Source organism: Eulemur rufifrons, chromosome 7 (genome assembly GCF_041146395.1).
Source record: "Eulemur rufifrons isolate Redbay chromosome 7, OSU_ERuf_1, whole genome shotgun sequence".
In the NCBI taxonomy this organism is placed as follows: domain Eukaryota; kingdom Metazoa; phylum Chordata; class Mammalia; order Primates; family Lemuridae; genus Eulemur; species Eulemur rufifrons.
Genome location: NC_090989.1, coordinates 14,852,501 through 14,866,975, shown reverse-complemented (window position 1 = coordinate 14,866,975; position 14,475 = coordinate 14,852,501). Strand labels below are relative to the sequence as shown.

Genomic DNA, 14,475 nt, shown 5'->3' with positions numbered 1-14,475 from the left:
ATTAGCTCAAGGTCTTTTCATTGCTTTCAGTGGGGGAAGAAAGAACGTTGTTACCAATATTCATTGTACTTGCCTAACAAACTGTGGCCACTTAAGAACCAGCCATCGTGGCCCACTGGGCCACCAGGTGACTAGCTCACTCCAGGACTCTACTCATTAACTCCATTTCCTTCTAATCACTCAACGTCAACAAGCTGTTTTTCTGTTTCCAGGTATGCAGTTTTCAATCTCCGGTCCAGCGTTCCTTTGCTGGGGAAAGCCCTGGGATAAATTACTGTCTTTCTCTGCTTCATTTGTAAAGAAAAATTGCCATTTACTCTTTTCTAAATAACCTAGAATGCAAATGCTCTTTTCAAATTAAAATTCATATCAAAAAATGACTCATACTGTATTTATATTTTTATATGTACAATTTTAATTGCAATCATAGTAAAATACAGCAATAAGAACTGCATATCCCATTTCAAAGTGTTCTGTAAGTTTGTCTTTTCCCATATTCTTCAGCTTTCTGATAGGTTAAATAATAAACTACACATATGTTATGTAATATATGCATCTATACATACATCTATGCATCTATGCATATATATACTACTTCATTATCTTACTTTTTGATGGTTAGAATGCCTAATGTTCCTATTGCTTAGATATGAATTTTCTATTCTTTTGCATAGTGATTTATGTTTAGACATTGTGCATTTTACATGGCAATTTCCATACAGTTTCAATTTTTTTTTTCTGAATTTGTCTTCATTTGCATCAAACTCCTCTCCATTTATTTCAAACATGAAAGCTGTTATGGGAATTACTGATATTTTTAAGCTAATCCCAATTCTCATACATGGACATTGTGCTCACACACATTAGACAGATTCCTTGGCAGGCATAAGATGTATCATCTCATGAGTACAGAGAAGCTGTAAACATGATTTTGGGCCATAAGCAATAAATGGAATACCTGTAGAGCCAACTCTATCGTGGTTATTCATGCTCAAGTGTTCCTGGGGGCTCACTCAATTCCTAACTCTATTTAAGATCTGGGTTAATACTGTAGGCTTTATGAGTTAGGGGAGGATAGATGGCTTTATTTTGGATTGTTAGGCATTTGAAAAGCCCCCTGAGAAAGGTCTTGTGAGACAAATAACAGCTCAATAAACAGTATCTTACAGGTATTGGTATTTTATGGGACCCATTCTGCCATGATGAAGCCCCTGTGAGTTACTCCTCAACCCCAGAGACGTCTGCAAATTGGAGCGCATGTCTCCATGACAAAAGTATGTTTTGGGGGTCAGGGTTAGTGCCTCATTTGTTGTATGATTTCAGCCTTGCCAAGACTGATAATGCTAAACTTACGACAAAGAGTTACTCATACAAGTGCAGGAAGGTCAGTCTGTCTTCTGGCAGTAAATGCACTGTTGGGGAAATTATTCCTCCACCAGGAAACTACCTTAAGGGAAAATAATTTTCTTTGAAGTATAAAATTTTAAAGTTGTTGGAGACTTTAGAGAGAAGCTCATTCACACTGCTGCTTTCACAGAGGAGGAAATTTTGGTCCAGAAGTTTTGGTGACTTCAAAAATCATGAAGCAAATTAATATCAGAGCTAATCCTGGACCCTAGAACCCCCTAATTTCTAGTTCAATGCTCTTTCCACTGTCCTATGCTGATTTAGGGAAGGTGGATGTCTATGTTGCCTAAATTCTTTTGAGAATGACTTTAAACTTATTTGATCAACAATATAAAAATACAGCTTATTTTCAAGGACTCACATTATTCTCTGAGGTGGTTTGCTATTAATAGTCTCATGTCAATACAAAATAGGAATCAGCTGCCATGTAAAAAAAATTCATGAAACATTAATTTTTTCACCATATTTAAGTTTTCTTAAAATGAATGTTGTAAATAGAAGACTGGACTTTTGGTTTATGAAAGTCAAGGACAAAACAAAGTAAATGGTCAGTTTATCCTTGGTAAGTGGACAAAGTGTGGGGAGTCCTTTAAGGCAGCAGTCCCCAACCCTTTTGGCACCAGGGACAGTTTTCATGGAAGACAATGTTTCCATGGACTGGGGTGGGAGGATAGTTTCGGGATGATTCAAACACATTACATTTATTGTGCACTTTATTTCTATTATAATTATTACATTGTAATATATAAGGAAATAATTATACAACTCACCACAGGGAATTGAAGGACACGGAAGGGGATAAAAAGATTCTATTCTAAACCTATGCAGCTGATGTGGAGTCCCTACCAGGTGTGGTTCTCAAATTATCTGAAATCTATGGAATGTTCAATCCATGGCTGACCTAGCCACGGTCCTACTGGGCATGACTAGAATGGAGGTCAGACCACACGTGACTCACCATGTGAGTACCCAACAGCACTCACAGGAGAAGAGAGACCAAGAGGTTAGCGCCACCATTATATTCAACAGCTTCAACATTTCTAACTCTTGCTCTCAGTTTTTTCCCTTTTCTTGTCACAGCTTGGTAACAAAATATTTCCAAAGCCAGCATGTTCTTCACATTATACTTTAAGGAACACTGCTCTGTGAAGTGGAGGAGGTCATTTATTTAAATCCAACAATATCCACTTCCTCCTTCTTGGAGTAGAAGGTTGTTTGAGGCCTGACCTTCCCAAGGAGCTACAGGGGAAGCTCCTAGTTGGTATGGACCCCTTTGAAACAGGGAAGGTAGAACCAACCTTCTCTCTGTAAGAAAACTGTTACTTGGTAGAGGACTTGGTCAAGCTGATGGTGTAGGAACCATTATAAAGTCCTTTGACCCCTTGCTCTTCTTGCCCCAGCCTAATAATGGTAAATATAATAGGTGAAAGAAGAGCACCCCTCTGCTTTCATTTTAAGTTCTCATTCATCATTTAGAATGTTCACTATAGTGGGGCTCCATTGTAGTCCACATTTAGAATTGTAGGCTACTTGAAATGCTAGGGAGCTTACAGTTCACAGGAAGACCCAAAATATGCTAAGGAATAATCTTTTTAGTAGTTAGAAATATCTGTAGACAGCTTGAGCACCTTAGAATACAGTGAGTTTTCCGCCACTGGACATTTACAGAGAAAACTTCATGCTTAGAAGAGTTTCATCTAAGGATCCCTCATTCCTGGAGTTCTACTCTCTAGACTGACCCCTTAGTGATACAAAGAAGGTCACAGTTGTTTGTTTAATGAAAGGACCACTAAAGAATTGAGGGCTCTTTGCTTCTGTCTCCTGAATTCCATCTACTGTCAGGTCATGCTCAGTAATTTTGATTTTTTGTTAGATCAAAAAGCAGCATTTGGGGAGTAGTTAAATTACACGTATTAGTTTTCAACAGAATTTTTCATGTTTATGACACAAATTTTAATAATTCTTAAAAATAGGATTATACTTCATGGAAAATTATCATAAATTTTAAAAGACCGAGAAGACTGTGTGAATGACAGCCTGAGTGTTTTTGCATTTCTAGATCATGCAGTCCCCAGCTAGCCTGCTAAATCTCTCTAAATAATATATATTTTAAAACAGAAATAGCAATTGCTTCTCATTTCACTGGATATGTCAAAAGTTAATTAGAATATTTGGAATGTCTCTGTGCTTCTTAGCAAAAGTTGCTAAAACTGAAAAAGCCTCATTTATTAAATCTGAAAAATTTATTTAATCTTTTTTTAATTCTGAGAGGCATCCAGTTTAGATAAATTCATTTCATCTGTTTAAACCTGATTATGTGTCTATCCTGACGCTGATGAGATGTTGTTGGCAAAGAATAAGCATTTTTCATCTGAAATCTGTTATAGGGAGTATTATTGTATCAATGTTTGATGACCATTATTTATTTCTCTCTCATTTTCCCCTATAATGCATGCAGATCAAACACTGACTGGGAAATAGTTTATAATGTGTCTGCAGGAAGTTAAAAACTGCTTATTGAAAACAGTAATAACAACCAGCACATGCATTGTCTATTGAGTACCAAGGACTATTTTAAGCACTTTGTGTATTAATTTATTTTTCAAAATAATCATATGACGGGGTACCATTATTATTTCTCTTTTATAGATGAGGAAATAGAAGACAGCATGAAGAAATGATGAAGCCAGTATTTGATCCCAGTAATCTGGTTCCAGGGTTTGTGTTCTTAACTAGTGAGGAATTAACTATTTGTTTTAATACACAGACCATCAGACTCATGGCTTGACCAATGTTTCAATGGGAATAACAAATTTTCTAAAGAAATAATTGAAGTAAGTCGCTGTGACATCTTTCTATATCATAATCAGAGCTGTTGTAATTCTGGCACTCATCATATAATGTACACAAACTATTTGAACATGACTTTTACCAGCTTACACGTGTTCATATGAAAATGTAGACAGTGTTTTGGGAAGTGCAACAGTTGGAACCTGAACAAAATGTGGATATCGTTTATAATTTTTTCTTTCCTTTAACAGTATTTTGCCTTCTATATAGTTTCACTGTCTTTAGTTGCATGCTTTCTGCTATAGGATGTACGGTATGTACAGATTCTGGGTTGTTGTATGTCCTCAAGACAGGTAGAACCCTCATTTTATTGAAATATCCCTCTACTGTTTCATTTTTATTGAAATAAACATAATTTATCACATTATTTTTTCAACCAAGTTATCAGGGTTCTATGATGGGATGTAGAATACTATTATTCAGTAGAATCAATAATCACACCATTCTTCTTCACACTAATATGTCTGAAGATTTTATTTATAGATCTGGGTTTACGTATGGTTATTTTTACATCTATCCATGACTCCACACACTTATATACACATTGGGAATAAATTATTGATATTTTATCTTTGTTACCTTATTAAAAGTGATCTTATAAATGTGGTAAATATATGCACACTAACAGATGAAATATTAAAACAATTACATTTTTAAATCTCCTGTTTCCTTGTACTTTATATAAATCCTGATCTAAGAAAAACCTTAGAAATCAACCAAAGACATAGAAATCATCTAAAAATTCACGTGTGAAACAGATACATCAGAGGTGAATAGTTGCCTTAAAAATGGTAACTATATTTTTCAAACACAAGCTAGTAACTCTTATGTGAAGAGTGCCTTCCTATGCAGAGAACTTTGAGAAATGTCTTTCATCTTGTGCTTCCTGAAATGGTTATTTCTGTCTGAAATCTGCCTCCCCACAATGGCTCACTGCTTCAGTCCCACTGGTGTAGTGCTCAGTAACTTCCTCGAAATATCTTTTGGGCTGATGACAGCACCTAACCACCCCCTGGAAGGAGATTATAAAGGTCAGAGAGTCCCTTATTCCCACAGCTGGGCCAAAGTCCCTAGACCATGAAAGCCAGAAATGACAAGTCTCTTATGATGTTTTAAAACCTATTTTATCCAAGTCATTTTAGACTGAATCATGATCTAATCTGTGTAATCCTCTGGCTTGAGTCTGGGAGGATGGTGATTTGTTACGAGGCAAACGTCTACTGAAAAATATTTCTTACAGGAGTATTTCATAGCCAATTTGGCTCACAAGGAATTCTTTTGATGCCACCACACCACCACTTCCTGCCTGCACAACGCATGATGCTTAGCCAAATGTTGCATTGTATTTAACAGGTATGCATGCATCTTGTCTCTCTATGCTGTTCAGATCGTCAAGCCTTGCACATGATTTTATACTTTGTTCCCTCCTATCTCTTAAAAGTGACAACCTCAGTGCCGGCCATATTGGGATCCTGGAAAAAATATAAATTAAGCTGAATTAAACTGAACTGCCTCACTCTGCTCCTTGGCTGAATTCTAAGGGCAGCCTCACTATCTGTTGCCTACCTATCATGTGGGAAGTGGTTATTCTGCAAATGCAGTATATATGCTCAGGAAGGGCTCCCAAGGCCTAGAGTCTTTGTCTGGCTAGGCCTCCAAAAGTCTTTGAGATCTTTTGGGCACTGACACTTCCTCTGGACATTTCTGTCTTTTAGCAGAAGGCACACATTGCAGAGATTACAGACAGCAAGGAAGCTGAACAAAGACCAAACTATTTTTAAAACTAAAAGGATTGAAAAATAGGACTAATAGCTAGAGGCAAGGGTCAGATGATAACAGTGATGCTGTTGGGGAGAGTTATAATATCTAACTTTTTTATTGCTTACAATTTGCCAAGTAGTAGTGTAAGCATATTACCTCTATTGAGTCATTAAATACTTAAAGTAATCTTATGAGTTAGAGATTTTCCTCAATTTATAGAATGGAAAATGGAGGTACAAAGAGTTTAAGTAACTTTCCAAGGTCTACACAGCTAATGAGCAGTAGAGTCAGGACTTAAACCCAGGCTGTCTGGTTCCAGACCCTGCCATGTGAAGCACTTCACTGTAGGTTTTAATTTTTAATTTGTATGCCAGCATTTGATGTTAGTCATATCTCCTGGGAGGTTTGGCTGGCATTCCTAATCTCTGAACCACGAGCTAAAATCACCATCTTCCTAGCTGTTGGTTCACAAGGGGCATTGAGAAATCCTTTCTTTCAGGCCTCAAATGGTTCTGAGACTTTTTCATGATGATCTTTTCTTCATCTAGGAGAAAAATTGACTTGCTACACTGTCACTGTGAGACCAAAGTTTGGACTATCCCATTATTTCACAAGGTAATTAATGGAATTATAGCAAAGAGAAAGAACAGAGTTTTTGTACATTTTTGACTTTCTATGAGAAAGAGAAAAAAACAATATTTTAATACCCCATTTTGGAAAGGAAAAGTTGTAACTGGGGGTCACTGTTCTCAGTTTTCTTGGGTATAAAAGAGGGAAATAGGTCATGTCGGCCCTAGAGGAGATGGACCTGAATTATGTTCACAGAGCTTGGCCGTGAACCAGGTGATCTCTTTTTCTACCTCCTCAAATGCTGGAGATGGTCCCAAGGGGTTGGGAGGGCAGGAAAAGGCTTTACTGTTCAGACTTTTGAAACAATTGAAAGGACCAAGCAATTCACCAGCAGAAAACAGAGAAACCCAATATAGTTAATATTGGATTATTAATTAGTATTATCCCAAGTAAAAATAAAAGGGATTTTGTTGAAAAATCATCTTAAATAGAGCCTGTTGAAGTTCTGAATTATTAATACACTGACTTATAAACACAGCCCATTAACTGGTTAAAGGCCGATCTCCTGATATTCAGGGAAGAATTTCCTGAAATATCTCCAACAGTATCTGGGAAGTTGATGAAAAGTTCTGCTTCCCTTTGACCTTGTCCACCTAATTGGCCATTTGGTGACTAACACACACCCTTTAACCAACAGGCTATTATATTTTCCATAGTGTTTAAGGCTGTAAGGCTCAGAGTACTGATGACCTTGTGAAAATGCAACATTTAATAAGCATCATTAGCTGAGTGACCTTGGCCACAAAATTTAGTGGTTTTTTTTTTTTTTTTTTTTTTATGGACAAGTTCAGCTAGAATCTCTGGATACCCATCTAAAGCTTCATTAAAGTATGTGGAATTACATTTATTATTTAGTCCTATTCTCTTGTGTAAATATAGTCCTTCATGATCAATGTTGTTGCACACATAAATGATGCAATGAAGGAAAACTGTTACAGCCTCCCCTGTCTCGACATATATTATCTTAACCTAACACTTGCTTTAAAAATCTCAATTTATTCCTCCAGCCTTACCTGAATTCAGATGGTGGATCATGGAACCTCACCTGGGATATCTTAAAAAACATAAATTTTGTTTTTTTCATATTGAGAATTGAATATGCCAAATATGAAATCTAAGGTGTTAGGCTGACTGCAAGAATAGCAAGGGCTAGGAGAAAAAGTCAACAGATTTTTATTGAAATTTCAGTGAACAGCTTCTGGCTACATTTTTCAAGGAGAAATTTCACTAAGAACATCCCTTGCTTGTGGTCCAGAGACCAAATGTGAGGGATTAGTATATTTTGTTTGATCACGGATTTTGGTAATGTCTGTAGCCCTTTCCTCCTTGCCACTGGCCATTCTTTGTAAAATGATCAAGTCAACTAGATTGAAAGTAAAAAGACAGGTTTCTACCATTTGAGTGCTGCCAGAGGGGTACTGTTTTTCTGGGAACAAAAACACTTTAAGTTACACTGTGTGTGATGAGAAAACATTTCTCATTAGAAGTTTCTTTGTGATTGAGTGAACATGGGACCCATCTGAGCCAACAACTGATCAGAACGTGCTGGGTTAGATTAGGCAAATGCACTTTTCCTTCTTTATTCTACAGCCCACGAGAGGTTATTGTCTTTAAATAAGAGAGCAGGAAGGAGAAGCCCCCGAGGCACAGCAGAGGTGAAATATTAACGTGAAGCCAGGTCAGGACTGAATCCTTGTGAGCGTAACTGCTGTCACTCAGTGACTCAGGGTGGAACTACCCTGAGAGCTAAAAGGCTGAAGCATTTCTTTTTCCTTGTAGAATAATCCTGCTTAAGAATCCTGAGTGTGCATATCCCTCTGAAGATTTCTGACAGCTTGCCTGCCTCGAGGGGAAGACAAAATCGGATTTAGTCCTTGTTCTTTTTTTGCAAATAAATTCTTTCTTGATAAATATGGTTGCCAGACCACAAGCTAACGTGTAACATGAGAAACAAGTGTCTCTTCCTGTGTGGGTCGCTATGTATCCATCCACCTCTCTCTCCCTCCCTCTTTCCTGGCCTCTTTCCTTCCCTCTCTCCTTCACCCTCTCCCTCTCTCTCTGATAGAATTGCTTCTCTCAGATAGAATTCCCTCATGCATTTGTTAATTAATTAAAAACCTAGTTTTTGAATGCCTACTATGTGCCATGCACTGTTTTAGGTTCTGGTGATGTAATGGCAAACAAAACAGAACAGACCAAGTCTCTAACCTCCAGGAGCTTACTTTCTAGAACTCTCTGGAGTTTGATTGAACCCTGGCTCTTCCGTTGCTAGCTTTGTGACTTCGGGGCAAGTTACCTAACTTCTCTGTTCTTCATTTTCCTCAGCCACAGGGATAATATTAGTACTTATCTCAATTTAATCAGTTTTAGGGATAAAAGGAGGTAACATATGCAAAGTATTCAGAAACAGAATGTGTGGCTCAGGGTTAGTGCACAGTGCAGGGTGGGATTTTCATTGATGCTGTTTGTATTATCATCACATTCTTTCTTTCTGAGGTGCTTATTGCCTCATCGTTTGGTGACCTGAGAGAACAGTTTCCTTTGTGCCCTATTTTTGGGACCAGAGAGTAAGCAAGAGCCCTCTGAAAAAATGCCCAGGGAGCAGTGGTTATGAGAGCAGCATATGCCTGTCTGGAAGTGCATTATCCAAGCATATCTTAGTGCAGCCACCCCAGGGGCCTGCCAGGAAAAATGAAAGTGAGTACTCTGTATGTGTAAAGAGGTGTATAAGCAAAAACAAATCAAAATGAGTTTTAGACACACTTTGTAAATACAGGTTGAGTATCCCTAATCTGAAAATCCCAAATTTGAAACTTTATAAGTACTGACATGATGCCACATGTAGAAAATCCCACATCTAACCTCATGGGAGGTTAAAATACAGTCAAAATGCAGTCAAAACTTTGTTTCATGCACAAATTTTTTAAAAAAAATTGTATAAAATTACCTTCAGACTATGGGTATAAGGAGCATGTGAAATATAAGTGAATTTTGTGTTTTGACTTGGGTCCCATCCCCCAAATATGTTATTATGTATATGCAAATATTTCAAAATCTGAAAAAGTCCAAAATCCAAAACATATCTGGTCCTAAGCATTTCAGATAAAGAATACTTAATCTGTATGTAGACCCTTTGTATAGTAGCTAAATCAGATCTATTGGTTTTTCAAAGGGCAGCCCAGGCTCTTTCTCTTCTACATTTATAATATATATCCAGAAGGAAGTAGAATCTCCCCTGCTTTCTAGTAGCCCATTTCCCAGTACTTTAACTCTCTTTTTATGTCAAGACTGGGTCTTGCTCTGTTGCCAGGGCTAGAGTGCAATGGTGTCATGTTAGCTCACTGCAGCCTCCAACTCCTGGGCTCACGAGATCCTCCTGCCTCAGCTTCCTGAGAAGGTGGGACTACAGACGCATGCTACCAAGGCTAACTTTTTAATTTTTTTGTAGAGATGGGGTCTCATTGTTGCCCAGGCTGGTCTCAAACTCCTGGGCTCAAGGAATCCCCTGCCTCGGCCTCCCAAAGTGCTAGGATTATAGGCGTGAGCCACTGCACCCTGCCTAACTCTTTGATGTTAGTGAATGAGGTAAATCATTTCTGATATTTTTTCAGATATACCAAATTCTACATTTGGCAGCGTCCCTCTGCCCTGTGTGCCTTGCAAGTGGCTTTCCAGGTTTCTGACAAGAACAATGATGAATCAGTAGCTTGGGGTAACTTGTGTCTCGTCACACTATTGATTTTAGGAAAATATTTTCAGAAGCTTGGAAAGCCAGACATTTAATGTCATTTGTCTTTAAAACATCACTGTCCAAGGAAGAAACAATCACCACGCCTTATACATTCATTAAATCAATGACATAGTTTCTAAAATGAAAAGAATGTTTTAAACCTTTTTTTTAACCTAGTGGAAAAGTAAATTCTACTTTTTACATTACTCTGCTTTTTAATAAAACTCTAGGTATAGTTTATTCTTAATACAAGTAAGTCTTTTTATTTGTTATTATTATTAATTATTAAAATTTGCTGCATAATTAAGGCCTATTTTTGTGAACCAGTAAATACTGTTAGACAAAGAAGTGTCCATTTTTTTCTTACCCTTAGTTTTTGCTTCTAAATTCGTATTCTTCATAAGTCAAAACAGTCCACTCAATCCTGGGGTGACAACTTCATTTTTGGTATTCTGAGTGTGAAACCTTGACAAAGGTGTTTTTAGATTTTATTTTGGTTACAATTCTTGTTTTTCTTTTATTCACATGCACTTTTACCTCCATCAGTATTTCTTAAAAAGAGGCTTTAGCCCCTTCACTGTTTACGGATCAGGTATGTGACTTTGAGCAGGTAATTTAGCTTCTGAAGGTCCTGTTCTCTTCACAAGTAAAGTAAAGGGCTGAACTTCATGATCTTTAAACCTATTGAATCTATTCAAATCCATTTCTTTTTCATGAGAACTAGAGTATCTGAGATTTGGTAATAAAGGTACTAAGGCTTACTCTGTAACCAAAGCAGAAATAAGTTTCATTACTCTGGGTAATTAAAAAGACCTGAACAATGAAATGCCCTTGACACTGAAATTAAACCCACACCAGTGTAATTTTCCTTTAGTATCTTAGAAGACATTCCAGGTTACTGGAAAACTTCAGGCATGGATGGGAACATTGTCCTTCGTTGGTACAGACACAATACTAGACAAGAATCCTTTAGGCTTTTTTGTTTTTAATTCTCCAACCATATTCCAATATCAACACATGTTCTTGTGATCTGTTTCTATCTCATCAAGTATAGAACAGAAAGAACTAAATGATATTCAAGTATTCTGATTATCAGAATTTCAGATTAAGGAATATTTATTTTAATCTATAAATGAATGGTTAATTAATGGGTAGTTAGATTGTATTCAGAAAGCAGCATTTTTTTTTTCTCGTGTAAAGGCAAGAGAGGATATTGCATATACTGATCCTAGTGTACTAAATTGAGGATGGAGGGAATGACAGCTAATTGGGGACCAAAATTGCTTTATGCTGACTGCAAAGGGCCCAGGGGTTCCTTATAATAAGATTATGTCCTTATAAATTTTTTATCATTTAAAAAATTGTCCAATATCTTTTTTTTTTTTTGGATAGACTCTATTATTCTGTACCCCCAGTATAAGGTAACCACTGAGAACACTTTGTCAGGTTCTTACCTTGAAGAAGGTCATCGTTGATCCATCTCTGACTGCCCCATATTCTATCTTGGTTTGCTTTGCCAGATCATCTGCTGAATCTATGGGGGATTCCATTCTCTCTACTGTCAAGAAGGCAGCCAGATTGGCAGTGTAGGATGAAATGATGATTAGGGTGAAAAACCACCATATCCCTCCAACTATTCTGGTCGATAGAGCTTTGGGCATCAGCTCTGATCCTGTGATGGTATCATCAGAGTGAGGGTGTTAAACACAGTCAGAAGGAAAGGGAAGACTTACAGTTAAACACTATTGTAGATAGTTTTGTATCTTGTATGTAGATAATATAAATGCATTTTCTAGGAAATGGAGAAAAATCTAAATGATCCTCTTTTAAATCATTAATGAATACTACTGGTTAAAATATAATTTATCAATAGATGATAGTATTAAAATGGTTTTAACCCTGAGATATTCTACCTCTAAGAGTTTGTTTAGTTTGTTTAGTTACTTAGAATTGGAAAGTCAATTCTAAGACTTTTGGCCCTTTATTACTGCTAAATTCATCTTGTAGTATGAAGTAAATGTTCTAGGTCTTTGTATCACTATGAAAAGCTTTGAAATGCTAACTTATTTCTATTTAAGTTTAAGGAATGGGAGAAACTTTCAAAAGATTTACGTATGCCATTTATCACATGTGCTTTAATAAAACATTGTTATCTTACAAATAATATGAAGATACAGCCATCCTTGACAATGAATGAATCATTTTTTATAGTTTTATGTTACTTTTACAGTAGTAATTATTTTTTCTAATGTAGATTCTTATTTGGCTAAAAGAATACATTCCCTGAAAAGCATAATTTTGTCCTTAAATAAAATACTATTTCTTTTTTTTTTTTTTTTGAGACAGAGTCTCACTCTGTTGCCCGGGCTAGAGTGAGTGCCGTGGCGTCAGTCTAGCTCACAACAACCTCAAACTCCTGGGCTCAAGCGATCCTATTGCCTCAGCCTCCCGAGTAGCTGGGACTACAGGCATGCGCCACCATGCCTGGCTAATTTTTTGTATATATATATTTTAGTTGTCCACATAATTTCTTTCTATTTTTAGTAGAGACGGGGTCTCACTCTTGCTCAGGCTGGTCTTGAACTCCTGACCTCGAGCGATCCACCCGCCTCGGCCTCCCAGAGTGCTAGGATTACAGGCGTGAGCCACCACGCCCGGCCTAAAATACTATTTCTTAATTATACTTCAAAGACTGTCTGTTTCTTGGGTGGGAAGAGGACTTTCCTGGTAAGAATATATGTTTTAGATATCATTCAGATGGTTAGTAATTATTTCTTAAAAATAACATAGGGGCACTTAGTGTCTTTACCAAGAAAAACCTTCTTCTAGAAAAGAAAGGGCTCATGGGCTAAGTTTACTTACACAAAAGACAAACATCTTGAAATGACCTATCTCAATTTTGGTCACACTGAGCTGTAGAAGTCTATAAACCCAGCAGCAGAATTAGAAGGGATGAGAAGTCCAATTAGAGTTCTCTACAATTGTACTGATTCATGAGTGGATTTTTGCTAGTCCATTTGTCTGAAATTCAGCATCAGTTCTGTACTTAGCATTTCCTCCACAAATCTGAAGGTGTGATGGAGTTTAAGTGACCAGTTAAAAAGTGGAAAAAAAAATTCTAAATTTGAAATCCCAAAGAGTGAAGTACAACAGGTCAAATATCTGGTCTTCAGGATCTTTTTGCTATACTAATAAGTTGTTTTAAAGTTTTACAGTTTATAATGGCTTAAGATGGAAAGGAAAATTGAAGTTCACCAATCTACCAATAAATGAGCTTATGTTCAGGTTTAATCTATAAACAGATGCACATATGGCTCATGAAATCAAAGCCAGCTCAAGGCTAGTGATAAACAGATCAAGGTTAGTAGAGTTTCTGGGCTTTGAATTAACAGATCTATTCTCCTAATGTTGTTAGGTATCTTTGCACTTTATTCCTTTTTAATGAAGTAAATGGTTTGAGTGCAGTTTGTATTTCCTTCTGTTGTTTGTTTGAATTTGGGTGTGTATTATTACACAGATTCATAATAGTTTCCATTAAATTGCCTCTAAGGATTTAGTGGAATAATTTGTTGCTGTTGTTTTAATACTGTGGTTTAATGGGATTTATATGCCTGTGGGTATGTGTTTAATGCCCAAGGTTGTTTCATATCTTTGTACTTAATTGATCTAGTAGGCTTGTGGCAATGTGATATTATTTTAGCTCTTTAGTTGGTTATCATTAAAATGCCATTTATTTCATAAAATAGCCATGAGAAATAAATAACACAGTTAATAGATATATTTTTTCTTAGCTTATAGGTACAGAATTTCTGCTGTAAATTTATTCTAACATTATTTGGTTGCATTTATGAAAAGATAAGTTTTTAGCTTATTTACACATTTGTATAATTGTGTATTAATAGTATATGACAGTAAAACTGGACAGGAAGATGAACAACCAACCAACTGTTGATATGTAATAATATAAATTCCCATCTTTCACACTTTAAAATGCATGTTTACATTTTTGGATGAAGTTACCTTGGAAATGTAATAAAAATATTAATAGAAACCTATTGAGATTACATTTTAAACCCTCGGTAGATGGTATCAGTTAT

General features: G+C 36.6%; 1 protein-coding gene across 10 annotated transcripts in view; it reads right to left on the bottom strand.

The window, feature by feature from the left end:
• GRIK1 (glutamate ionotropic receptor kainate type subunit 1) overlaps nt 1–14,475 on the bottom strand; it is a 376,197-nt gene that overhangs the window by 22,891 nt on the left and 338,831 nt on the right. For all 10 annotated transcript variants that reach the window (XM_069472388.1, XM_069472390.1, XM_069472389.1 and 7 more), the window contains one exon: nt 11,833–12,050. In XM_069472388.1, coding sequence (XP_069328489.1) covers nt 11,833–12,050 — 218 coding nt within the window. The remainder of the gene's footprint in view (nt 1–11,832; nt 12,051–14,475) is intronic.